General features: G+C 51.4%; 2 protein-coding genes across 2 annotated transcripts; one reads left to right on the top strand and one right to left on the bottom strand.

The window, feature by feature from the left end:
• Nucleotides 1–5,063: 5,063 nt before the first annotated feature.
• Nucleotides 5,064–6,582, top strand: SWSAP1 (SWIM-type zinc finger 7 associated protein 1). Its single transcript, XM_010373705.2, has 2 exons — nt 5,064–5,349; nt 5,931–6,582. The coding sequence occupies exons 1-2, from the start codon at nt 5,101–5,103 to the stop codon at nt 6,432–6,434; spliced, it is 753 nt and encodes a 250-aa protein (XP_010372007.2). The 5' UTR covers nt 5,064–5,100; the 3' UTR covers nt 6,435–6,582.
• A 1,035-nt stretch (nt 6,583–7,617) lies between these two features.
• Nucleotides 7,618–15,304, bottom strand: EPOR (erythropoietin receptor). Its single transcript, XM_010373704.2, has 8 exons — nt 15,021–15,304; nt 14,026–14,161; nt 12,532–12,707; nt 12,293–12,450; nt 11,678–11,831; nt 11,506–11,593; nt 9,104–9,191; nt 7,618–9,008 (listed from the first exon to the last, which is right to left on the bottom strand). Exons 1-8 carry the CDS (start codon nt 15,133–15,135, stop codon nt 8,397–8,399), a joined length of 1,527 nt encoding a protein of 508 aa, XP_010372006.2. The 5' UTR covers nt 15,136–15,304; the 3' UTR covers nt 7,618–8,396.
• Nucleotides 15,305–25,859: the final 10,555 nt, after the last annotated feature.

The following is a 25,859-nucleotide window of genomic DNA, read 5'->3' as shown; positions in this document are numbered from 1 at the left end:
ACCCAGGAGGCAGAGGTTGCAGTGAGCTGAGATCATGCCATTGCACTCCAGCTTGGAAAACAAAAGCAAAACTCCATCTCAAAAAAAAAAAAAAAACGAAAGGCTGGGTGCAGTGGCTCACACCTGTAATCCCAACACTACAGGAGGTGTCTAGGTAGGAAGATTGCTTGAACCCAGGAGTTTGAGATCAGCCTAGGCAATGTAGCAAGACCCCCATCTTGAACAAATAAAGCGTTTAGGCCAGGCGCGGTGGCTCACGCCTGTAATCCCAGCACTTAGGGAGGCTGAGGCGGCAGGTCACCTGCGGTCAGGAGTTCAAGACCAGATTGGCCAACATGGTGAAACCCCGTCTCTACTAAAAATACAAAAATTAGCCAGGAGTGGCAGCGTGCGCCTGTAATCCCAGTTACTCAGGAGGCTGAGGCTGGAGAATCACCTGAACCTGGGAGGCAGAGGTTGCAGTGAGCTGAGATCGTACCATTGGACTCCAGCCTGGGTGACAGAGCGAGACACGGTCTCAAAAAATACAAACATAAAAATAAAAAATAACAGCAACAAAAATCAAAAGCCTTCTCAACATGTCCCTGTGGGTCTCACAGCATCTCAATCTCAAGTTGACCAAAACAGAGCTCTGATTTAGAATGTCACAGCACAACTATCCCAGTCACAGAGCCCTCTCCTGTCTCCTCATGACTCGACTAAAAGCCAACTTTCTGCCAATGCCTCAGGGCCCTTAAACTTTCTCCACCTGGAATGTTCTTCCACTGCATATTTGCACAATTCACTCCCTGACCTCTCTCAGGCCTTTTCTCAAACGTCACCTTCCCAGCCTGATCCAACCACCCTATTCAAAATTGAAAAAACAACTGGCCTTCCTTCTAAATTCCCTTCATTGTGCAAATTTCTTTTCTTTTCTTTTCTTTTTTCGAGATGGAGTCTTGCTCTGTCACCCAGGCTGGAGTGCAATGGTGCGATCTCAGCTCACTGCAACCTCCGCCTCCCGGGTTCAAGCGATTCTCCTGCCTCAGCCTCCTGAGTAGCTGTGATTACAGGCGCCTGCCACTACACCCAGCTAGTTTTTGTATTTTTAGTAGAGATGGGGTTTCACCATGTTGGTCAGGCTGGTCTCAAACTCCCGACATCAGGTGATCTGCCCGCCTCAGCCTCCCAAAGTGCTGGGATTACAGGGGTGAGTCACCGCGCCCAGCCCCTTGTGCAAAAGTCTTTTTGTGCAAATGCCCCTTTGTGCAAATGCTTGTCATGTGCTCACACAGTGTTTAAATTCCTCATGATGCTTAGTGGGTCTTTATAGGTCTCCCTCACTTGAATGTCGGCTCCACCAGGACAGAGATTGGTCTGTTGTCTGCTCACTGTGGGGTCTACACTTACTAGAATAGGCCCTGATGCATAGTACATGCTCAATAAATGTTTGCTAAATGAATGAACTTATTGCTTGAGAATGCCAGTAAACTAAGGATAGGCACAGAGTGACACCAAGTCACCTAGTTCCTACCCTGTAGCCCCGGGTCCAACCCTACCTGCAGACAGGTACATTCCTCCATGATTCTCCTCTATGGTAAATCTTCTTCTGTCAAGATGTGAAGATAGGCTGGGCACAGTGGCTCACGCCTGTAATCCTAGCACTCTGGGAGGCCAAGACAGGTGGATCACCTGAGATCAGGAGTTTGAGACTAGCCTGGCCAACATAGTGACACCCCGTCTCTACTAAAAGAAATACAAAAAAAAAAAAAAAAAAAAAATTAGCGGGCATAGTGGCGTGTACCTGTAATCCAAGCTAGCTGGAAGGCTGAAGCAGGACAACTGCTGGAACCTGGGAGGTGGAAGCTGCAGTGAGCCAAGATCGCACCACTGCACTCCAGCCTGGGTGACAGAGTGAGACTCCCTCTAGAAAAAAAAATATATATATATGAAGACAAAATTCAGTGAAAGAAGGACTGTGTGCATGAGAGATTTGCCAAATGTCTGCATCTCTGCTGAATATTCTCAACTCGGCCGACATTCATGAGCACCTAGTGTGTACCAGGTGCCATACTAGAAACTGAGGAGCTAGCAGTGACCAAAAATAAAGACCCTATCCTCATGGAGCTAGTGGGGAGAGATGCCATCAGATAAATGGATAACATTAGAAGTGAACGTTATTTAGAGAAAAATAAAGACGGCTGGGCACAGTGGCTCACGCCTGTTAATTCTAGCACTTTGGGAGGTCAAACGTTTGAGATCAGCCTTGCCAACATGGAGAAATCCCATTTCTACTAAAAATACCAAAACTAGCCGGGGGTCGTGGCATGCACCTGTAATCCCAGCTGCTCAGGAGGCTGAGGCAGGAGAATTGCTTGAACCCAGGAGGTGGAGATTGCAGTGAGCTGAGATCACGCCATTGCACTCCAACCTGGGTGACAGAGCAAGGCTCCATCTCGAAAAAACAAACCAACACAACAACAATAGCTACAAAAACAAATAATCAGTTAAAGAGTGAAATGTGTGTAATTTGGGGCAGGCAGTCCAGGAAAGCCTCTCTGAGTCTCTGAGTAGATGATATTTTGACTAAAGACCTAAAAAGAGTGCAGGGAAAAAAAAGTCGGCTGGGCACAGTGGCTCACACCTGTAATCCCAGCACTTTGGGAGGCCAAGGCTGGCAGATCACCTGAGGTCAGAAGTTCGAGACCAGCCTGACCAACATGGAGAAACCCTGTCTCTACTAAAAATACAAAATCAGCCGTGCGTGGTGGTGCATGCCTGTAATCCCAGCTACTTGGGAGGCTGAGGCAGAAGAATCACTTGAACCTGGAAGACGGAGGTTGCAATGAGCCAAGATCATGCCATTGCACTCCAGCCTGGGCAACAAGAGCAAAACTCCATCTCAAGAAAGAAAAAAAAAAAGCCAGAAGGATATCTGGAAGCTGACTGCTACACACACAAGATCATCAAGTACAAAGGACTTGTGGTGAGGCTGCATTCAGCATGCTCCCATGTATGTAACTGGACTCTGTGATGTGGGTGTTACTACTGACTATTTGTGTATTTTTGTTTTGTTTTGTTTTTGTTGAGATAGGGTGTTGCTCTGTTGCCCAGGCTGGAGTGCAGTGGCACAATCACTGCTCACTGCAGCTTTGACTTCCCTGGGCTCAAGCAATCCTCCTGCCTCAGACTCCCGAGTAGCTAGGACTACAGGTGCACGCCACCACACCTGGCTAAATTTTTTTTTTTTTTTTTTTTTTTGAGACAGAGTCTTGCTCTGTCGCCCAGGCTGGAGTGCAGTGGCACGATCTCGGCTCACTGCAAACTCTGCCTCCTGGGTTCATGCCATTCTTCTGCCTCAACCTCCCAAGTAGCTGGGACTACAGGTGCCACCACCATGCTTGGCTAATTTTTTTTCTATTTTTAGTAGAGATGGGGTTTCACTGTGTAAGCCAGGATGGTCTTGATCTCCTGACCTCGTGATCTGCCCACCTAAGCCTCCCAAAGTGCTGGGATTACAGGCATGAGCCACCGCACCTGGTGAAATTAAAAATTAGCGCCTGGCTAGTTTTTAAGTATTTTGTAGAGATGGGGTCTCACTACATTGCCCAGGCTGGTCTTGAACTCTTGGCCTCAAGCAATCCTCCTGCCTTGGCCTCCCAAAGCACTGGGACTACAGACATGAGCCACCATACCAGGCCTGTTTGTGCATCTGGAGTGTTGAAATGTGAGGTGAATCATGGCTTGTGTATCTGCTGGGGGATGGGGACTAAGGTGGGATGTTTGACAGCGCAGTGTATCGGTGTGCTTCACTGTGTGTGTCTACGTGTGTAGTGGCAATGTCATAGTTACGTGTTTTGCAAGAGAAAGGGTGTGGGGGATGAATGTGGGACAGAGGTTGTATGGGATGCTTTGTGTCAGGATAGGGCAAGGTTGGAGCATGTGGATGATGGAGATTCTGAAAATAGAATATATTCAGAGATGCCGTGGTGTGTGTGTGTTTGTGTGTGTGTGTGTAGAGGGGTGTGAGGGTGCCCAGCTCTGTGAGTGGGTGTGTTGGGGGATGTCGTGGAGCTGTTTTCTGGTCCCAGAGGGAGAGAGAAAGCCCAGGAAATCTCACTTTCTCCCTGCCCCTGGGTCTCCAGGCAACGGCACCACTTTGGAGTTACCAGGAGACAAGGTTGCCAGGGCAACACAGGCGTGAGTGGCAGCTCTGGGACGAAGTCTGGGTGAGAAGATCCAGCCAGGGATCATGATCATTCACTTTGTTCCTTCCTTTCTCCCTGTTTCTTATCAATCCCACCTCCCTTCCTTCATTGTCTTACCGAGCCTGTATTTGAGAACCTACAAATGTGCTAGGTGCTATTCTGGGTACTGAAGAACAGAAGTGAATAAGACAAACAATGTCCCTGCTGTATCTCTCCTTCAGTGTTTCAGCTCCTGTCTCTTTGTCTCTCCTGCTCCCTTCTTTGTCCTGCGGTCCTGCCTTCCCCCCGTACCACAAGGAAGGCCCCAGAACCCCTTAGCCAGTGAGGAAGTTGAGAGCATTCATCTCACAGACTTTCGGGGATGGCTGTTGATGTTTTGCACACGAGTGTCCCTGAGCCTGTGTCCCCAGACACACACTCCTGCCCATACTCAGGTGCACAGAAAGACAAGCACACAGCTCATCCCCCTCTTCAATTCTCAGTTGTCATTTGATGACATCAGCAAAACCACACACAAATACATGCCGATCACAATACTCCTCTGAGATATCATAAGCCCCATTTTACAGGAGGGCACACTGAGGCTAGGAGACTTTAAAGAATATGTCACTCATTCTGGCCTACTCCTCAACTCTTAATCCTTATATTTGTCTCATTAGCTGACAATAACAGTATTCGTGCTGGTTCCCCCAGCAGCCTCCCTCAAGGAAGGGCCTCATTTCCCTATTTCCCTCGAATGCATCCTTTCCTCCGCATAGGTTCTAACCCTTTGCCCATTCACCAGAGGAATCGAGTTTTGATGGACAGATTCCTAGACCAATAGAGAAACTAAGTGAACTGTACCGAAGCCGCCTCGGCTTGGGCGGGACTAAGACTGGGAAGAAGCCGCCAATTGGACTGAGCTACGCGGCGAATGGCGGAGACGCTGAGGCGGGTGCTGACCAGGGACGGTGCGGCCTGGTCCGGGGAGGAGAACACGCCTGTCGCCGGACCGCCTTTGCTGCTGCTGGGCGCACCAGGATCTGGAAAAACAACGCTGCTATTTGCAGCGGCCCTAGAGGCGGCGGGGGAGGGCCAAGGCCCAGTCCTCTTCCTGACACGGAGGCCTCTACAAAGCCTGCCCCGCGGGACCGGAACGACTCGAGATCCAATGCGACTCCAGGTAACTGTGCGGTGGGAACGGAGGCGTTCTAGCCAATGGTGGAGTAGATCCGGGACTATTGAGTGACAGGTAGACAGGCCAATGGAGGGGACGGTGGAAGGGCGGGCCAGGGCAGCCACGATGGGGCGAAGTCAGCCAGGCGCAGTGAGGGGTGGCAACACGCGGAGCTTAGTTAAGATTGAAGTGAGAGCCCATCCAATGATGGGCGGTGTTAGCAAGAGGCGGTGCCCAGAGGGTGAAGTCAGGCCCACCAAGGGGCGGGGCCAAGGTTGGGTCCATTCAGGACCAGAGTTGGCTCCTCTTGGTGTCAAGGATGAGGTCAGACCGAGAGTGCTGGGGGAGGGTTTTCCGTGGGAAAATTGCCCTAGAGATTTGGCCAAAAACAAGCAAAAATGGCTTGCCCTCAACTAATACTCGGCAGTGATGAGTGCTGGAAAAAGGGACGAATACAAGAATATTTAACCACTCTGAGCTGGTCCATCCTGGAACCAAGGAAAGTATGCAAGGAGGCAGGGTTACTCTTGCGAGGAGTCTGGCTTCTTGTGCTGAATCCGGCCCTTTCCTTCTGTTTCTCCTTCTAGAAGATCCGCTTCCAGTACCCACCCTCAACCCGAGAGCTTTTCCGGCTCCTGTGCTCTGCCCATGAAGCCTCGGGGCCAGCCCCCTCCCTTCTGCTGCTCGACGGCCTAGAAGAGTACCTAGCGGAAGACCCAGAGCCCCAGGAAGCTGCCTACCTCATTGCCTTACTTCTAGACACAGCTGCCCACTTCAGCCACCGGCTTGGGCCTGGCCGGGACTGTGGGCTCATGGTGGCCCTCCAGACCAAGGAGGAGGCAGATAGTGGGGACGTCCTGCTCCTGGCACTGCTCCAGCGGTATTTTCCTGCCCAGTGCTGGCTGCAGCCAGATGCACCAGGTCCAGGAGAGCACGGCCTCCGAGCCTGCCTGGAGCCAGGCGGGCTGGGCCCCAGAACAGAGTGGTGGGTGACTTTCCGATCAGATGGAGAAATGATGATTGCTCCATGGCCCACCCAGGCTGGTGACCACAGCTCAGGCAAGGGTTCAAGCTCTGGAGGCCAGCCGTGAGCTTTGGTGTGTGACCACCTCTCTGTGCTTCAGTTGCCCATGGCTACTTACCTCAGGGACATATGCAGATCCAAAGACCTAAACAATGTAAAGTGCTTTTTCTCTTTTAAAAGTATAGCATTATCTTGTATATATTGTACCCAATCAATATATTGTTTAGTTTTGTTGCTTTAAACTTTATAAAAAGAGCTTCAGGCCAGGCGTGGTGGCTTACGCCTGTAATCCCAGCACTTTGGGAGGCTGAGGCAGGCAGGTCACCAGAGGTCAGGAGTTGAAGACCAGCCTGCCCAACATGATGAAACCCTGTATCAACTAAAAATACAAAAAAAAAAATAGCTGGGTGTGGTGGCAGGTGCCTGTAATCCTAGCTACTCGGGAGGCTTAGGCAGGAGAATAGCTTGCACCCAGGAGGCGGAGGTTGCAGTGAGCTGAGATTGTGCCATTACACTCCAGCCTGGGCAACAAAGTGAGACTCCATCTCAAAAAAAAAAAAAATTTCATGATAAACATAATCTTCTGAGACTTCCTTTTTGCACTCAACGTTGTTACTAAGACTCAGCTACATTTTTTTAGTTCATTCGTTTTTCCATATTGCATATAATTCCATGGGTGACTATACCCTGATTTCTTCATCAGATTGCCTTATTTACTGCTGTGAACATTCTTGCACACATGTCCTGGCAGGTGTGTGTGTTTTCAGGGGCTGAGACAGGTGGATCACCTGAGGTCAGGAGTTCGAGACCAGCCCGGCCAACGTGGTGAAACCCTGTCTCTACTAAAAATACAAAATTTAGCCAGATGTGGTGGCTGGCACCTATAATCCCAGCTACTCGGCAGCCTGAGACAGGAGAATTGCTTGAACCCAGGAGGCAGAGGTTGCAGTGAGCTGAGATCGAGCTACTGCACTCCAGCCTGGGTGATGGAGATGAGACTCCGTCTCAAAAAAAAAAAAAAAAAAAAAAAAAAAAAATCAGCCAGGCTTGGTGGTGCACGCCAGTAGTCCCAGCTACTCGAAAGCTGAGGCAGGAGGATCACCTAAGCCCAGGAGGTCAAGGCTGCAGTGGACCATGTTTGAGGTACTGGGCTCCAGCCTATGTAACAGACCCTGTCTGTAGTTAAACCAAAACTCCCATTGAGTTACTTGTTGACACCAAGTGTCATCAGAGTACTTTCTTAGAACATGGCCTGATTCAGAATTATTGTTATTGTTGTTAGTTGCAGAGACTAGCTAGAGGCCCGTTAAACAGCTTTGCTCTTCCTGGGTGGAGAACTAAACTAAGTTTCCCAGCCTTTCATGTGACTGGGGTCATGTGACTCTTCCCAGCCAATGAGGTGTGAGAAGAGAAGAGGAAGTCCATTTCCGGGCCAGATCCCTCAAATGGCCCATTGAGGGTCATTGCTACCCTTTTTCTTCCCTTGCTGACTGGCAGTTTGTAGAATAGGGGATCCATCTAAGTACCCTAAGAGAAGGTGGAGCTACAGACTGGAAGAGTCTTATCCTCTGACTCATCCCATGGATGGCTGCCCATTTGAGCTAAGTTAGGAGAGAGAAATCACTTAGTATGGTAAGCCACTAAGATTTAGGAGCTGTTTAGCATACTATTTTATATTATGATTAGTATTCAGATTGCAGGTTCAGCTTCTGAATAAGCTTAAGAACTTTAACTTCTACCCCATGGCCTATGCCCAGGGGAAGATGGGACTTACAGGGTGTTTGTAAAAATCATGGTAGAAAAACTTGCATACATATGTATATAAAGATAGACAGATTTTTAAAAAAAAACTATACATATTTAAAGATACTGCAAGGTTGTGATTTCCTGAGCAGGATGGATTGGGCAGACAAAGTCAGCAATGCCCCTACTCCTGAGAGAGGCCTCGCCCTCCCTGTTCAGTAAGTCTTGAGTCTGCAACTGGCTCTCGGAGTCATATTGGATCCCCGATCATCTGCAGCCTGGTGTCCTAAGAGCAAGCCAGATAGCTAGGGGGTAGAGGCTCAGCGGCTGGGATAAGGCTGTTCTCATAAGGGTTGGAGTAGGGGCTGTCGGATAAGCCCCCTTGGGCTCCCTGGGAGTCCCCTGAGCTGTAGTCAGTTGAGATGCCAGAGTCAGATACGACAAGGTACAGGTACTTTAGGTGGGGTGGGGTAGGGGGCAGCTCAGGGGACAGTGCCCATGGACGCAAGAGCTGGGAGCTGGGGTCCAGGATGGTGTACTCGAAGCTGGCAGCAGAGGCTCCCTCTGGGCTAGGCTTCGAGGCCAAAGCAGATGAGCAGGAGGATGCTTCTGAGCCTTCATCCATGGCCACTGTGTCCACACTGCCAGCAGGCCCTGGGAGGTCCTCACTGGGCGGGTTCCGGGGCAGCAACCATTTGTCCAGCACCAGATAGGTATCCTGGGCATGCCCACTGCCCACCGGCTCCAGCAGGGGGCCCTCATCATCTGTCCCCGGCTCCACTGCCTGCATCGTCCCCCAGCAGCGCTCTGAGAGGACTTCCAGGGAGGCAGGTGGGTCCTCTGTGAAGGGGGTGCAGGGGCTCCACCACAGGCAGCCGTCGTTCTGGTACAGCCACAGCTGAAGAAATAGCACCAACCTGCTCAGAGAGGCCTGCAGTTTGGCTGCAAGAAGCAGGGAAGCCCAGGCACTGAGAGGACAACCAGGTCACCTACCTGGAAGTTACCCTTGTGGGTGGTGAAGAGGCCTTCAAACTCGCTCTCTGGGCTCGGGATGCCAGGCCAGATCTTCTGCTTCAGAGCCCTGTTGAAGCCCATAGAAACAGTTATATAGACATGACTCATTGAACACTCACCAATACCCCCTCCACTCCCAGTCATAGGGGCACAGATACTCCTGGTCCCTGTGATCACAATGGAGGCAGAGGAGTGCATCAGGGCTGGGGGACAGGGTGTTTTTCTTTTTTTCTTTTTTCTTTTTTTTGAGACGGAGTCTCGCTCTGTCGCCCAGGCTGGAATGCAGTGGCCGGATCTCAGCTCACTGCAACCTCCGCCTCCCGGGTTTACGCCATTCTCCTGCCTCAGCCTCCGGGTAGCTGGGACTATAGGCGCCCACCACCACGCCCGGCTAGTTTTTTGTATTTTTTTAGTAGAGACGGGGTTTCAGCATGTTAGCCAGGATGGTCTCGATCTCCTGACCTCGTGATCCGCCCGTCTCGGCCTCCCAAAGTGCTGGGATTACAGGCTTGAGCCACCGCGCCCGGCCGGGACAGGGGTTTTGACTGAAGCATCAGCAAGGCCCTACAAAAGGGTAACTGGAACAGGGTATTGAAGGCAGGAGTTGAAGGCCACCCTGGGAAACATAGTGAGACCCCTCCCCCCCCCAAAAAAAATCAAAAAACCAAAACCCTGGCCCAGACTTTTCCAGGAGGTCCATGATGTCACTTCATAGATAAATATTATGTTGTTATGTTACCTTCTGGAGTAATGAGAGAAGGCATTCAGAATAAAATCCAAGCTGGGCACGGTCGCTCACGCCTATAATCCCAGCGCTTTGAGAGGCTGATGTGAGCAGATCACCTGAGGTCAGGAGTTTGAGACCAGCCTGGTCAACATGGTAGAATCTCGTCTCTACTAAAACTACAAAATTAGTAGGGCATGCACGCCTGTAATCCCAGCTACTCAGGCAGTTGAGGCAGGAGAATCGCTTGAACCAGGAGGTGGAGATTGCAGTGAGCCAAGACTGCTGCACTGCACTCCAGCCTGGGCAACAAGAGTGACTCTGTCTCAAAAACAACAACACAAAAAGACATCCAAACTCCTCCCCACAACCCTGCAGAAGGCCCTGCATTATATGACCCCTGTCACCTCCCTCATCTCAACATCTGCCACACCCCCTTACATACTGCTCTAGCCATGTGGCAATTCATTTTTTTTTTTTTTGAGACAGGAGTTTCACTCATGCTGCCCAGGCTGGAGTGCAATGGTGCAATCTCGGCCCACCCACAACCTCCACATCCCAGGTTCAAGCGTTTCTCCCACCTCAGCCTCCTGAGTAGCTGGAATTACAGGCGTAATGTGCCACCACGCTTGGCTAATTTTGTATTTTTAGTAGAGACAGGGTTTCTCCATGTTGGTCAGGCTGGTTGCAAACTCCGAACCTCAGGTGATCCGTCTGCCTCGGCATCCCAAAGTGCTGGGATTACAGGCGTGAGTCACCGCACCTGGCCCTGCGGCCCTGCCATGTGGCAATTCTTGAAGCTGGCTGAATGTTCCAATCTCATTCCCACCTCAGGGCCTTTGCCCTTGCCATTTCTTCTCCCCACTTTTCAAGCAGCTGCTTCCTTCCAACCTTCAGGTTTCCACTCTGATGTCACCTCCTCCTGGAGGCCTTCCCTGATCATCCTGTCATGTCCCCACATCCTGTTTGTTTCTGTGATATCACTCATTATAATTTATCATCAGATATTTCTTGGGTCCCTTGTTTGTTGACTTGAGATCCACAAGGTCAGAGACTTGTGGTCAGGCTCTGGCTTGTTCTCCATTCTCTCTCCAGTGCCTGGCACATGTTTGGCACTCAGTATGTATTTTCCAACCAAGTAAAGGAACAGGGCCATGAAAGACAACTAGAAGATTGCTTAGCGGACAAGGCAGGAAGGGTATTTCAGACACAGGGAACAGGATGGGCAAAAGCTTGGGGGTGTGAAACCACCTGGTGTGTGCTTGGAATTACAAATACCTCAGAATGGTTGGTCTGATCATAGTGTCTGAGGAGCTACACTGCAGGGGTGGGAGGCATTCAGGGGCTTAAATTCTTTCACCAAATTCATCTGGTTGATTTTACAAAGGTGATGACATTGGGGAAAGGAACTAGCAAAGGGACCCAAGAAATGGCAGCCCCTGATGCAGAAGGAAAATCAGGTGAAAGTCCCCAAGAGCAGAAAATGTTAAGGAACAGTCTGGGTCTAGTCTGGCATGCATCCCAGCCCTGCCACTGACGTGACTCCTTACTGCATGACCTTGGGCAAGTGCGTGTCTCTCTTAGCCTAGGTTTCCATAGTGAAAGAGGACCCTTGGCGAGGAGGAGTCTGGGCCTAGCGCCCGAATGGGGAGCTCACCGGCGGTGGGAGAGCAGGGCGAGCACGGTCAGCAGCACCAGGATGAGCACGAGGATGAGGGAGAGCGTCAGGATGAGGGGGTCCAGGTCTGAGAGGCGGGGAGGAAGTTAGGGCGGTGGGCTTGCCCGGTGGTTCGCCCCGGCTCCTCCTACACCCCTTCCTGGGGCCTCACCGCTAGGCGTCAGCAGCGACACAGGCTCGGACCAGGCGCTCCAGAAGCCGCCGAAGCTCGGCTCAGCCATGCGCGCGCGGACGGCGAAGGTGTAGCGCGTCCGGCCCCTGAGGTTGCTCAGCACACATTCGGTGCGGCCCTCCAGGATCTCCACCTGGGGGCGGAACCAGGGCGAGGGAGGCGAGTCAGACAAAAATAGAGCACGTGGGGGCGGGCCTTGGTGGAACCGAGCCAATCAGGGGAAGGAAAAACGGTACCATAGAATCGCAATGGGACCAATAAGAGTAGGGGGAGGAGCCCAAGAAAACTCGGGGCCCATCAGAGAGAGACTCTGGTACCAAGGGGCGGGACCCGGGCAATTTAATAACTAGCCTAGCACGCGGAGAGGGAGCCGGGCGCTAAAGGGGTCTAGGGTTACGGGCCAGAGGGAGAAGGGGTTGGGGTTCAGCAGACTTGCGAGGACATTAGGAAAGGGGGCGTGTCTCAGCACCAGGGTAATGGGATGTGGGATGTCACGGACCGGCCCTGGAGGCGGCACTGGGTGCGACCTCGAGAGGCGTGGCTGAGCAGTAGTCAGTGGAGCTTTGGGGGCTGGGCCGTAGGAGCTGGCCTCACCCTCTGCACGCTCCCTGCGCCGTTGCCGGCCGAGACGTCCACCTCGTAGCGGATGTGGGACGTCATGGGTGCCTCAGGCGGCGGGAGCCAGCGCAACACTATGTGGCCGCCCTCGTCAGCCAGCCGCGCCACCAGCCCCACGGGGGCGTCCAGGAGCACTGCAGGCATGGGGGTTGGTCAGGTGGGCGAGGACTGAGACCCCTCTTCTCCGACCACTCCTCCATTCCCAGAGCACTTACCTACTTCATTGATGTGGATGATACGGTGATATCGCGGAGCGCCGGAGGCTGCTGTGACGCGCAACTCTAGGGGCACGAAGCTCGACGTGTCGGCTGTAGGCAGCGAACACCAGAAGCGCACCGCACCACGAGCCGTGGGAGCCTGGTGCAGGCGACAAAGCTTCCATGGCTCATCCCTGTGCGCCCAGGGACCCGGGAGGGAAGGGAGCAAGTTGGGAGTGTGGATCGGGGAGTTTGCGTTCCCCGGCCTGTGGGGGACTGTGTGTGTTTATGTCTCGCCTTGTGTGTGACAAGGTCTTCCTTTGTCGCCCAGGCTGGAGTGCAGTGGCGCTATCATGGCTCACTGCAGCCTCAAATTCCGGGGCTTAAGGAATCTTCCCACCTCAGCTTTCCAAGCATTTGAGACCACAGACACGCGCCACCACACCGGTTTTTTGTTTGTTTGTTTGTTTTTGTTTTTTTGTTTTTTTTTGAGACGGAGAGTTTCACTGTCGTTGCCCAGGCTAGAGTGCAATGGCGCCATCTCGGCTCATCGCAACCTCCGCCTCCCGGGTTCAAGCGATCCTCCTGCCTCAGACTCCCAAGTAGCTGGGATTACAGGCGTGCACCACCACGCCCACCTAATTTTGTATTTTTAGTAGAGACAGGGTTTCTCCATGTTGGTCAGGCTGGTCTCAAACTCCCGACCTCAGGTGATCCGCCCGCCTCAGCCTCCCAAAGTGCTGGGATTACAGGCGTGAGCCACCGCGCCCAGTCTTTTTTTTTTTTTTTTTTAGATGAAGTCTCGCTATGTCGCCCAGGTTGGAGTGCAGTGGCGCGATCTTGGCTCACTGCAATCTCCGCCTCCCGGGTTCAAGCGATTCTCCTGCCTCAGCCTCCCGAGTAGCTGGAACTACAGGCGCCCGCCACTACGCCCGGCTAATTTTTTGTATTTTTAGTAGAGACGGGGTTTCACCGTGTTAGCCAGGATGGTCTCGATCTCCTGACCTCGTGATCCGCCCGCCTCGGCCTCCCTACGTGCTGGGATTACAGGCTTGGGCCACCGCGCCCGGCCTTTTTTTTTTTTTTTTTTAAGAGACTGGGATCTCGCTGTGTTGCCCTTTCTGGTCTTGAACTCCTGGGCTCAAGCAATTCTCCCCCCTCGACCTCCCAAAGAGTTGGGATTACGGTCATGAGTCATTGCTGGTCTCCTTTTGGATACTACCTCGAGAGGGCGTCCCAGCGCGGATGTAGTAAAGCCTAACCCTCGAGTTGGAGGCGTTGTTATCCCAGCCTGATGTTTGCGGTCGCGCTCCAGCGGTGATCGCGGGAGTGTTCGCGCCCGGGCCCATAGGGTGCGTGCCAGAACTGGACCCGCAGGGTTCCCTCCAGTGACCACGACTGGAGGCGCCTTCGGGCCTCAAACAGCCGGGGACGTCCGAGGCTACGACCTCCAAGGAGCTCTGCCCCACCCACTCCCTCCGCCCGAGGAGGCGCCCGCCGGATCGGACTCACTCGAGCTGGTAGGAGAAGTTGTAGTTGTCTGGGCCCACCCCAGCACTCGCCGCTTCCTCCCAGAAACACACCAAGTCCTCCAACCGCTCGGTGAAGCACAGAAGCTCTTCGGGTCCGCGGGCCGCCAGCAAGGCCGCTGGGGAGGGGCGACAAAGGAAGGGCATGGGGGTCTGAGCTCTGTCCTCGGAAGACAGCCCCCTCCTCTTCCCTCCAGCAGCCTGGGTGGACCCGATAAGAAAAAAGCCCCGCCCTGACATCTTCCCAAGCGGGGCCCTTGGAGGGGTCCGCAGAGGTGGTGCCCCCCTAATTCCCAGAGACAAGTTGCTCGCCTTACAGTCCCCCGCCGTCACCACTCGCGCACACCTGCCCACCCTGCGGGCAGTTGAGCTGGTCGCGGAGTTCAAGACCTTGAGCTCGGGGCTGCCAGCCCCGCCCCAGCCTAGGACTTGCGCGCGGCTGGGGGTGTGTGCGGAGAGGCGGGCCCCCTATCGGCCCCGGCAGGCTCCCCGCCGACCGATAGCGCCAACCGTGTACCCCGCCTCCCTCCCTCCACCGGGCCGGGCAAGTGATCTGGCGCCCTCACGCAAACCGTGTTTACAGTAACCTGTGGCTTGGCTCCTCTAACTCGGACCTGGGCTTTATCCTGCCTCCCCTAGGGAGGGTCGGCTGGGTGCCCACACCCCAGGGACCTTAGCACCAAGCCTGCGCCCTTAGGATTTAGCATGTCCCAGACTCCCTGAAAAGGTAAAACGGGAACCGTAAGCCTACTGTAGTTCTTCCCCAGGAGACGATCAGGAGTCTTGAATCCTAACATGTCCCACCCCACCCCCGCCGATTCAGGACCCAGTCTAAGGGTTCAGATGCCAGCTTGGCCCCCAGGACCCGGTCTGAAAGTCCAGAAATAGGCATAGCCCCCAGGACCTAGGCTGGGAGTTCAGGGCCCAGCATGGTCCTGCAGGCTCCAGTGTAGGGGTCCACACGCAGCTCATCCTTACCTTTGCTCTCGAACTTGGGGTCCGGGAGGTTGGGCGGGGGCGCCCAGGCGGCCCCAGCGAGCAGGAGACAAAGGGAGCCGACCTGGGGCCACAAGGACGCCCCAAGGTGGTCCATGATACAGCCCCCGCCACGGGGAGCCCAGGGCTCCTGCCCCTCCGTCCCCCGCCCCTGGCACAGTCCACAGCTGGGTCAGCAGCTGCCTCCGCCGGACGCAGCTGACCAGGCCCTTCCCTACCAGGCGCCTCTAAGTGGCAGATCCCCGAGGGGGCGGGGCCAACACAGCCTGGGTAGAGATAAGTTCTGGCGGGAGGGGGCAGGGGCCCTTCCCGGGCCCAGAAGCCGCTTGGGTGCAGGGGAGGGAGTTGGGCTGCAACAGCTCCCGTTCTGGCTTCAGACACACTTTTTTTTTTGCTATGTGGCCCTGGACAGGTGACTTACTTTACCTGAGCTTCAGACTTCTCACCTGTAAAATCTAGCCTGGCACATAGCAAACATTCCAAAAAATGTATCTACTGATTTTATCGCAGAAATCAACATCTCTTTCCAGCCTGGAAATAAATAAAAATTATTTTCTCTTTCTCTCTCTCTCTCTTTTTTTTTTTTTCTTTGAGACGGAGTCTCGCTCTGTCGCCCAGGCTGGAGTGCAGTGGCCGGATCTCAGCTCACTGCAAGCTCCGCCTCCCGGATTCACGCCATTCTCCTGCCTCAGCCTCCCGAGTAGCTGGGACTACAGGCGCCCGCCACCTCGCCCGGCTAGTTTTTTGTATTTTTTAGTAGAGACGGGGTTTCACCGTGTTCGCCAGGATGGTCTCGATCTCCTGACCTCGTGATCCACCCGTCTCGGCCTCCCAAAGTGCTGGGATTACAGGCTTAAGCCACCAAGCCCGGCCTCTTTCTTTCTTTCTTTCTTTCTTTCTTTCTTTCTTTCTTTCTTTCTTTCTTTCTTTCTTTCTTTCTTTCTTTCTTTCTTTCTTTCTTTCTTTCTTTCCTTTCTTTTCTTCCTTTCTTTCGTTCCTTTCTTTCTTTATTTCCTTCTTTCTCTCTCCTTCCTTCCTTCCTTTCTTCCTTCCTTCCCTTCCTCCCTCCCTCCTTCCTTCCTTCCTTTCTTTCCTTCTCTCTCCTTCCTTCCTTCGTTCTTTGCTTCTTTCTCTTTCCTTCCTTCTTTCCTCCGGCCTCCTTCCTTTTCCTTTTCCTCCTTCTTTCTTTTTTTTTCTTTTCTTTCTTTCTTTCCTTCTTTCTTCTTTCTTTCTTTCTTTCTTTCTTTCTTTCCTTTCTTTTCTTTCTCCTTTCCTTCCCTTCCGTCCTTCCTTCCTTCCTTCCCTCCTTCCTTCCTCCTTCCTTCCTTGCCTTCCTGTCCTTCCTTCCTTCCTTTCTTTTTCTCCCCTTTCCTGCCTTCCCGTTCCTTCCTTCCTTCCATTCCTTCCTTCCTTCTCCTTCCTTCCTTCCTTCCTTCCTTCCTTTTCTCTCTCTCACTCTGCCTCAGTCAGGGTGTTGCTCTGTCACCCAGGCTGCAGTGCAGTGGCACAATCATAGCTCACTGCAGCCTCTGTACTGAAGCAATCTTCCCACAACACCTGGCTCATTTTTAAAATTCTTTGTAGAGATGGGATCCCACTATGTTGTCCAGGCTCGTCTTGAAATCCTGGGCTTAAGCAATCCTCCAGCCTCCATCTCTCAACTACTGGGATTACCAGCATGAGCCACTGAAGCCGACCAATAATAATCCTTATAACGACCAGCAGTTGAGTGTTTGCACAGTGCTAGGCCATGCTCCTGGACAGTATGTATAATATGTGAGATTTTCATTTATGAATTTTTGGGAAAAAAATTTTACCACCCACATTTTTATTCTCTTGGGCTGGGCCCGGTGGCTCACGCCTATAATCCCAGCACTTTGGGAGGCCAATACAGGCAAATCACTTGAGATCAGGAGTTCGAGACTAGCCTGGCCAACATAGTGAAATCCCATCTCTTCTAAAAATACAAAAATTAGCCAGGCATGGTGGTGTGAGCCTGTAACCCCAGCTACTCGGGAGGCTGAGGCAGGAGAACTGCTTGAATCTGGGAGATGAAGATTGCAGTGAGACAAGATCGCGCCACTGCACTCCAGCCTGGGCAACAAACAGAGTGAGACTCTGCTCAAAAATTAATAATTGGCTGGGCGCAGTGGCTCACGCCTGTAATCCCCACACTTTGGGAGGCTGAGGCAGGTGGATCATGAGGTCAGGAGTTCGAGACCAGCCTGGCCAACATGGTGAAACCCCGTCTTTACTGAAAATACAAAAATTAGCCAGACGTAGGCTGGGTGCGGTGGCTCACGCCTGTAATCCCAGCACTTTGGGAGATCGAGGAGGGCAGATCATGAGGTCAAGAGATCGAGACCATCCTGGCCAACATGGTGAAACCCCGTCTCTACCAAAAATACAAAAATTAGCTGGGCGTGGTGGTCCATGCCTGTAAATCCCAGCTACTTGGGAGGCTGAGGCAGGAGAATCGCTTGAACCCAGGAGCCAGAGGTTTCAGTGGGCTGAGATGGTGCCATTGCACTCCAGCCTGGCGCCTGGCAACAGAGCAGGACTCCGTCTCAAAAAAAAAAAAATTAGCCTGGCATGATGTCATGCGCCTGTAATCCCAGCTACTCAGGAGGCTGAGGCAGGAGAATCACTTGAAACTGGAAGGCAGAGGTTGCAGTGAGCTGAGACTCCAGCCTGGGCAACAAGATCGAAATCCTGTCTCAAAAAAATAAATAAAAATAAAAAAATAAAAATGAAATAAAATAGCAATACTCCCACCCTGTTGCTAATAAGAAGGTGGGTTTTTTTTGTTTTTGTTTGCAGCCAATGTGCTTATTGTCACCTGACATGCATTTGATGTTTTGTTATTGATTTGCTGCTACTTACTACTCCATGAAAGCAGGCATTTTTTTTTTTTTAAGATGGTGTCGGCCGGGCGCGGTGGCTCAAGCCTGTAATCCCAGCACTTTGGGAGGCCGAGACGGGCGGATCACGAGGTCAGGAGATCGAGACCATCCTGGCTAACATGGTGAAACCCCGTCTCTACTAAAAAAACACAAAAGCTAGCCGGGCGAGGTGGCTGGCGCCTGTAGTCCCAGCTACTCGGGAGGCTGAGGCAGGAGAATGGCTTAAACCCGGGAGGCGGAGCTTGCAGTGAGCTGAGATCCGGCCACTGCACTCCAGCCTGGGCGACAGAGCGAGACTCCGTCTCAAAAAAAAAAAAAAAAAAAAATGGTGTCTCCCTCTGTCGCCCAGGTTGGGGTGCAATGATGCAATCTTGGCTCACTGCAGCCTTCGCCTCCCGGATTCAAGCGATTCTCCTTCCTCAGCCTCCAGAGTAGTTGGGACTACAGGTGTGTCCCACCACATCCAGCTAATTTTTTGTATTTTTAGTTGAAACGGGGTTTTGCTGTGTTGGCCAGACTTGTCTTGAACTCCTGACCTCAAGTGATTCCCCCCACCTCAGCCTCCCAAAGTGCTGGGATTACTGGCATGAGCCACTGAACCCAGCCAGGCAGGGATTTTTGCGTGTGTGTGGAGTCTCGCTCTTGTTGCCCAGGCTGGAGTGCAATGGCAGGATCTCGGTTCACTGCAACTCCCCGCCTCCCGGGTTCAAGTGATTCTCCTGCCTCCATCTCCCAGGTAGCTGGAATTACAGGCGCTTGCCACCACACCCAGTTATTTTTTATTTATTTATTTATTTATTTATTTATTTATTTTGGAGACGGAGTCTCGCTCTGTCACCCAGGCTCGAGTGCAGTGGCGCGATCTCCACCCACTGCCAGCTCTGCCTCCCGGGTTTACGCCATTCTCCTGCCTCAGCCTTCCGAATAACTGGGACTACAGGCACCCGCCACCACGCCCGGCTAGTTTTTTTGTATTTTTAGTAGAGACGGAGTTTCACCGTGTTCGCCAGGATGGTCTCGATCTCCTGACCTCGTGATCTGCACACCTCAGCCTCCCAAAGTGCTGGGATTACAGGCTTCAGCCACCGCGCCCGGCCTCGGGCAGGGATTTTTTTTTTACCCTTTTGTTATTTGCTGTATCCCCAGCATATAGAACAGGGCCTGGCACACAGTAGAAGCTCAAGAAATATTTTGTGGAGTTAAAGACTAGAGATGTAGAGAAAATCAAGCTGAGGGAGGTAGAGAAACAGCTGATCTCATGTTAGCCACTGGTACAACTGTGCCTGAGCAACCCTGTGCTTTTTTTTTTTTTTCTTTTGTTTGAGACAAGAGTCTCCCTCAGTCGCCCAGGCTGGAGTGCAGTGGCGCCATCTCGGCTGACTGCAAGCTCCGCCTCCTGGGTTCTAGTCATTCTCCTGCCTCAGCCTCCCCAGTAACTGGGACTACAGGCGCCCGCCACTTCGCCTGGCTAATTTTTTTTGTATTTTTAGTAGAGACGGGGTTTCACCGTGTTCGCCTGGATGGTCTCGATCTCCTGACCTGGTGATCCACCCATCTCAGCCTCCCAAAGTGTTGGGATTACAGGCGTGAGCCACCGCGCCCGGCCACCCCTGCGCTTTTAAAGAACGGAAGTCAATGCAAATCTCTTCCTCAGGAAATTGATATTTAGATTGTGCATGTATGTGAGAGGGAGGTAGAATAAACAAGACAGACACCTGTTTCATAACTTTGGTCACAATAAGTTATTATGAATGACAAACCGGCCCCAGAGTTAAATGCATGTTTACTGGAGTTCAATCAATATTTGAACACCAACCAGTTACCATGGAACCTTGAGTACGCTACTTAACCCTCCCTTGTCTCAGTTATTCATGTATAAAATGTGGAAGATAGCCTGGCTGACATGGTGAGACCTCGTCTCTATAAAACATGTTTGTTTGTTTGTTTGTTTGTTTGTTTGTTTTTTAAGTAAGCCAGATGAGGTGGTGCACGTCTGTGGTCCTAGCTACTCGGGAGGCTGAGGTGGGAGGATCACTTGAGCCCAGAAGGTGGAGGCTGCAGTGAACCATGTTCAAGCCACTGCACTCCAGCCTGGGTGACAGAGTGAGACCCCATCTCTACAAAACATTTTTTTGTTTGTTTTTTGTTTTGTTTTGTTTTTGAGAGATGGAGTGTTTCTCTGTGGCCCAGGCTGGAGTGCAATGGCACCATCTCGACTCACTGCAACCTCTGTTTCCCGGGTTCAAGCGATTCTCCTGCCTCAGCTTCCTGAGTAGCTGGGACTACAGATGTGTGCCACCATGCCCAGCTAATTTTTATATTTGTTTAGTAGAAACAGGGTTTCACTATATGTTGCCCAGGCTGGTCTCGAACTCCTGACCTCAAGTGATGCGCCTGCCTTGGCCTCCCAAAGTGTTGGAGTGTTGGGATTACAGGCATGAGCCATTGTGCCCAGCCAACTTTTTTCTTTCTTTTTTTTTTTTTTTTTTTTTTTTTGAGACAGAGTCTCGTTCAGCTGCCCAGGCTGGAGTGCAGTGGTGTGACCTCAGCTCACTGGAACCACCGTCTCCCGGGTTCAAGTGATTCTGCCATCTCAGCATCCTGAGTAGCTGGGATTATAGGCATCCGCCATCGTGCCTGGCTAATTTTTGTATTTTAGTAGAGACGGGGGTTTCTCCATGTTGGTCCGGCTGGTCTTGAACTTCTGACCTCCGGTGATCCACCTGCTTCAGCCTTCAAAAGTGCTAGAATTCAGGCGTGAGCGATCGCACCCGGCCAACTTTGTTTTTAAGTTAGCCAGGAGAGGTGGCATGCGTCTGTGGTCTCAGCTACTTGGGGGGCTGAGGTGGGACGATCAATTGAGCCCAAGAAGTGGAGGCTACAGTGAACCATGTTCACACCACGGCACTCCAGTCTGGGTGACAGAGTGAGACCCCGTCTCAAAAAAAAAAAAAAAAAAGTGGATGATAAGTGTCTCTTCCGGCCCAGACATGGTGGTTCATGCCTGTAATTCCAGCACTTTGGGAGGCCGAGGCAGGAGAATCGATTGAAGATAGTAGTTTGAGACCTGCCTGGGCAACATAGCAAGACCCTGAGTCTACAAAAAAGAAGGAAAATTCGCCTGGTGTGGTGGTATGCACCTGTAGTCCCAGCTACTCAGGAGGTTGAGTGGGATCACCTGAGTCCAGGAGTTCCCGGCTGCAGTGAGCTATGATCGCACCACTGCACTCCAGTCTGGTTGACAGAGCAAGACACTGTCTCTATAAATAAATAAATAGATAGATAAATAGATAAATAAATAAAATGTATAAAGTGAAAATAGTGTGTACTCCATAGAGCTATGGTGAGGATTAAATTAGATTGTGTCAAGTTCTTAAAACAGATCTTGATATACAATAAGCATCCAGTAAGTATAGCAATTTGCTTAAACTAGTTCAAGAAGGATGCTAAACTAACATCCAAATGGTCTTAAGAGGCTGGGTGTGGTGGCTCATGCCTGTAATCCCAACACTTTGGGAGGCAGAGGAAAAATATACCCATTTGGGCAAAAAATATCCAAATGGTCTTAAGGTCTTTTGTTTCTTTTCTTTTTCTTTTTTCCTTTCTTTCTTTTTTTTTTTTTTTTTTTGAATGGACTCTCGCTTTGTCACCCAGGCTGGAGTACAGTGGTGCAATCTCGGCTCACTGCAACCTCCGACTCCTGGGTCCAAGCGATTCTCTCCTGCCTCTGTCTCCCGAGTAGCTGGGATTACAGGTATGCGCCACCACGCCTGGCTAATTTTTGTATTTTTAGTAGAGACGGGATTTCACCATGTTGGTCAGGTGGTCTCGAACTACTGACCTCGTGATCCACCTGACTGGGCCTCCCAAAGTGCTGGGATTACAGGCATGAGCCACTGTGCCTGGCCGGTCTTAAGGTCTTAATACTCACAGAAGACCAAAATTTTAAAAAGCCTGTTGGCCGGGCGCGGTGGCTCAAGCCTGTAATCCCAGCACTTTGGGAGGCCGAGACGGGCGGATCACGAGGTCAGGAGATCGAGACCATCCTGGCTAACACAGTGAAACCCCGTCTCTGCTAAAAAATACAAAAAAAAAAACTAGCCGGGCGAGGTGGTGGGCGCCTGTAGTCCCAGCTACTCGGGAGGCTGAGGCAGGAGAATGGCGTAAACCCGGGAGGCGGACCTTGCAGTGAGCTGAGATCCGGCCACTGCACTCCAGCCTGGGCGACAGAGCGAGACTCCGTCTCAAAAAAAAAAAAAAAAAAAAAAAAAAGCCTGTAAAGGAGCGGCCAGGCACGGTGACTCACGCCTGGAATCCCAGCACTTTGGGAGGGAAAGGCGGGCAAATCACGAGACCCGGAGTTTGAGACCAGCCTGACCAAAATGGTGAAATCTTGTCTCTACTAAAAATACAAAGATTAGCCAGGCATGGTGGCACGCTCCTGTAATCCCAGCTACTCAAAAGGCTGAGGCAAGAGAATCGCTTGAACCCGGGAGGCGGAGGTTGCAATGAGCCGAGATCTTGCCATTGCGCTCCAGCCTGGGTAACAGACCAAGACTCCGTCTCAAATAAATAAATAAATAAATAAATAAATAAATAAATAAATAAGGAGCATGTTGTGTGCTAGTAATTGGTCTTTCATCAGACCTTATATGATACTTAAATTTATCTCTCTCTTCTCCCAACCCTCATAATTCCTGGGCATTCCCCATTATTGCTCCACGGATAATGTTTGAAAACCTAGCGCTTATTTTTTGCCTATTCACCAGAACTCCCCCTTCTCCTCGTAACAGCCCCACATTTAACGTCCACTTATGGACTCTCCCAGGCTCCACCCATGGACTCTCCCAGGCTCCACCCCTGCAATTCAAAGTTTCTCTGCCCGCTGAAAGGGTGGGCACAGGACCCGGGCCTGGCTAATCAGCACACCACATTCCCCTGAACACAGTGATTGGTTTAGGGGTGGACACATGACGCAAATTGGCCCAATGGGCGCCTGCTGTGGGACTTCTTGCTGGAGGTGATGGAAAGGAGGGGCTCTGCTTGCATGGGATGGGGGAGCTGTAGGGATATAAGCCTATTCCTCCACAAGCCTGCCTTGGAGTAGAGCTATATATATATATACATATGTGTGTGTGTGTGTGTGTGTGTGCCTTTTTTTTTTTTGTAGAGACAGAATCTTGCCCTGTCTCCCAGGCTGGAGTGCAGTGGTGTGATCTCGGCTCACTGCAACCTCAGCCTCCCGAGTAGCTGGGATTACAGGCACATGCCACCACACCCAGCTACAAGGAAAATTATATTAAATAAAATATGATTTGGGCTACTGTAACAGCAACTTTAATAATAGTGGCTTAAGTAAGATAAAAATTTATTTCTCTCTTATGTAACACTTCAAGTATCAGCAATCCAATATGGCAACTCCCTGGTCTCATAGGCCCAGGCTCCTTCTAGCTTGTTGCTTAACTATTCAGAGGATGTGAACCACCTAATCCAAAATGATCCACTCCACATCTTCATTCTGACCAGCAGGAGGGAGGAAAGGGAGAAAAGAAGGACACCCGCTTCCCTTTAAGGGCAGGCTCTGAAATTTGTTCACATCCTTTCCCTTTATATCTCATTGGCCAAGACTTAGCCAAAGGCCAGATATGACTACACCTTGCTGCAGAGGAGGTGGGGAATATGGCTTTTACTTTGGGAGGCCAGCTAAAAATCAGTGGTTCCATTACCATAGAAGAAGGTGATTAAATTTGGGGGGACAATGGACTATCTCATTCTCAGAGCAAATCAGAGCAAAGAGACAGCAAGAAAACCCTGATGACATCTTTTGAGTGCCTGGATGCAACTGTGCCTGAAGCCCTACTCATTGGACATTTCAGTTGCATGAGCCACAAATTTCCTTTTTTGCACATGCCTGTTTGAATTGGATTTTTGGTCACTTGCAACAGAAATAACTCTGATTAGTGCAATGAGATGTAAAGCCCCTAGTTGATGTCCTGTGCTGAGTAGGGGGTCATAAGTGGGCATTATTATTGTTGCTGTTACTATGTTGCAGTTGGCCCTACAGCTCATTCCATCACTGCCCTCTCTATCCTACTCCAATGCTGATAGAGAGATCACCCCTCTCTTTTCATCCTCACAATCTTTTTCTTTTTCTTTTCTTTTCTTTTCTTTTCTTTTCTTTTTTCAGACAGAATTTTGTTCTTGTTGCCCAGGCTGGAGTGCAATGGAGTGATCTCGACTCACTGCAACCTCTGCCTGCCTGGTTCAGGCGATTATCCTGCCTTAGCCTACCGAGTAGCTGGGATTACAAGAGTCTGCCACCACACCCGGCTAATTTTTTGTATATTTAGTAAAGATGGGGTTTCACCATGTTGACCAGGCTGGTTTTGGACTCCTGGCCTCAAGAAATCCACCTGTCTTGCCCTCCCAAAGTGCTAGAGCAACTGCACCCAGCCTTTGTTTTTTTTTTTTTTTTCTTCAGATAGAGTCCCACTGTCACCCAGGCTGGAGTGCAATGGCACGATCTTGGTTCACTGTACCTCCACCTTCTGGGTTCAAGCAATTCTCCTGCCTCAGCCTCCTGAGTAGCTGGGATTACAGGTGCCCACCACCATGCCCAACTAATTTTTATGTTTTTTAGTAGAGACAGGGTTTTACCATGTTGGCCAGGCTGACCTTGACCTCCTGACCTCAAGTGATCCGCCCACCTCGGCCTCCCAAAATGATGGGATTACAGGTGTGAGTAACCACACCTGGCCCTTTTTTTTTTCCTTTTGAAACAGGATCTCGCTCTGTTACCCAGGCTGGAGTGCAGTGGCGTAATCTCGGCTCACTGCAACCTCCACCTCTAGGGCTCAAGTGATCCTCATGCTTCAGCCTCCAGAGTAGCTGGGACTACAGGTGCAGGATACCAAACCTGGCTAAATGTTTGTACTTTTTTGTAGAGATGGGAGTCTCACCATGTTGCCCAGGCTAGTCTCGAACTTCTGGGTTCAAAATCCTTCCACCTTAGCCTCCCAAATTGCTGGGATTACAGATGTGGGTCACCACACCCAAACTCTTTTTTTCTTCTTTGCGCAGAGGGGTTATCTGTGACAGGAAGAGGAAGAAGGTGGGGGCAAGTGAAAGGCCCATCCTCACAGCCCCTATTGACTCATGGGTAATGATGTCCTTTTGTTTCTAATTCTGATGGAATTTCAGTGAGTCACTCTCCCATGTATACAGCAGAAAAGAGGCATATCGGCCGGGCGCGGTGGCTCAGGCCTGTAATCCCAGCACTTTGGGAGGCCGAGACGGGCGGATCACAAGGTCAGGAGATCGAGACCATCCTGGCTAACACAGTGAAACCCCGTCTCTACTAAAAATACAAAAAACTAGCCGGGCGAGGTGGCGGGCGCCTGTAGTCCCAGCTACTCGGGAGGCTGAGGCAGGAGAATGGCGTAAACCCGGGAGGCGGAGCTTGCAGTGAGCTGAGATCCGGCCACTGCACTCCAGCCCCGGCGACAGAGTGAGACTCTGCCTCAAAAAAAAAAAAAAAAAAGAAAAGAGGCATATCGGCCGGGCGCGGTGGCTCACGCCTGTAATCCCAGCACTTTGGGAGGCCGAGGAGGGCAGATCACAAGGTCAGGAGATCGAGACCATCCTGGCTAACACAGTGAAACCCCGTCTCTACTAAAAAATACAAAAAAAAAAAATTAGCCAAGCACGGTGGCAGGCACCTGTAGTCCCAGCTACTCGGGAGGCTGAGGCAGGAGAATGGCGTGAACCTGGGAGGCAGAGTTTGCAGTGAGTGGAGATCATGCCACTGCACTCCAGCCTGGGCAACAGAGTAAGACTCTGTCTCAAAAAAAAAGAAAAAAAAGAGGCATATCACCCCAAAAATGTTGGAGAAGGAAGTCCTAAACCATCTTTGTGTGAT

This window comes from Rhinopithecus roxellana, chromosome 8 (assembly GCF_007565055.1).
Source record: "Rhinopithecus roxellana isolate Shanxi Qingling chromosome 8, ASM756505v1, whole genome shotgun sequence".
Classification (NCBI taxonomy): domain Eukaryota; kingdom Metazoa; phylum Chordata; class Mammalia; order Primates; family Cercopithecidae; genus Rhinopithecus; species Rhinopithecus roxellana.
Note: the sequence above shows the minus strand (reverse complement) of the source record. Positions and strands in the feature narration are given on the sequence as shown.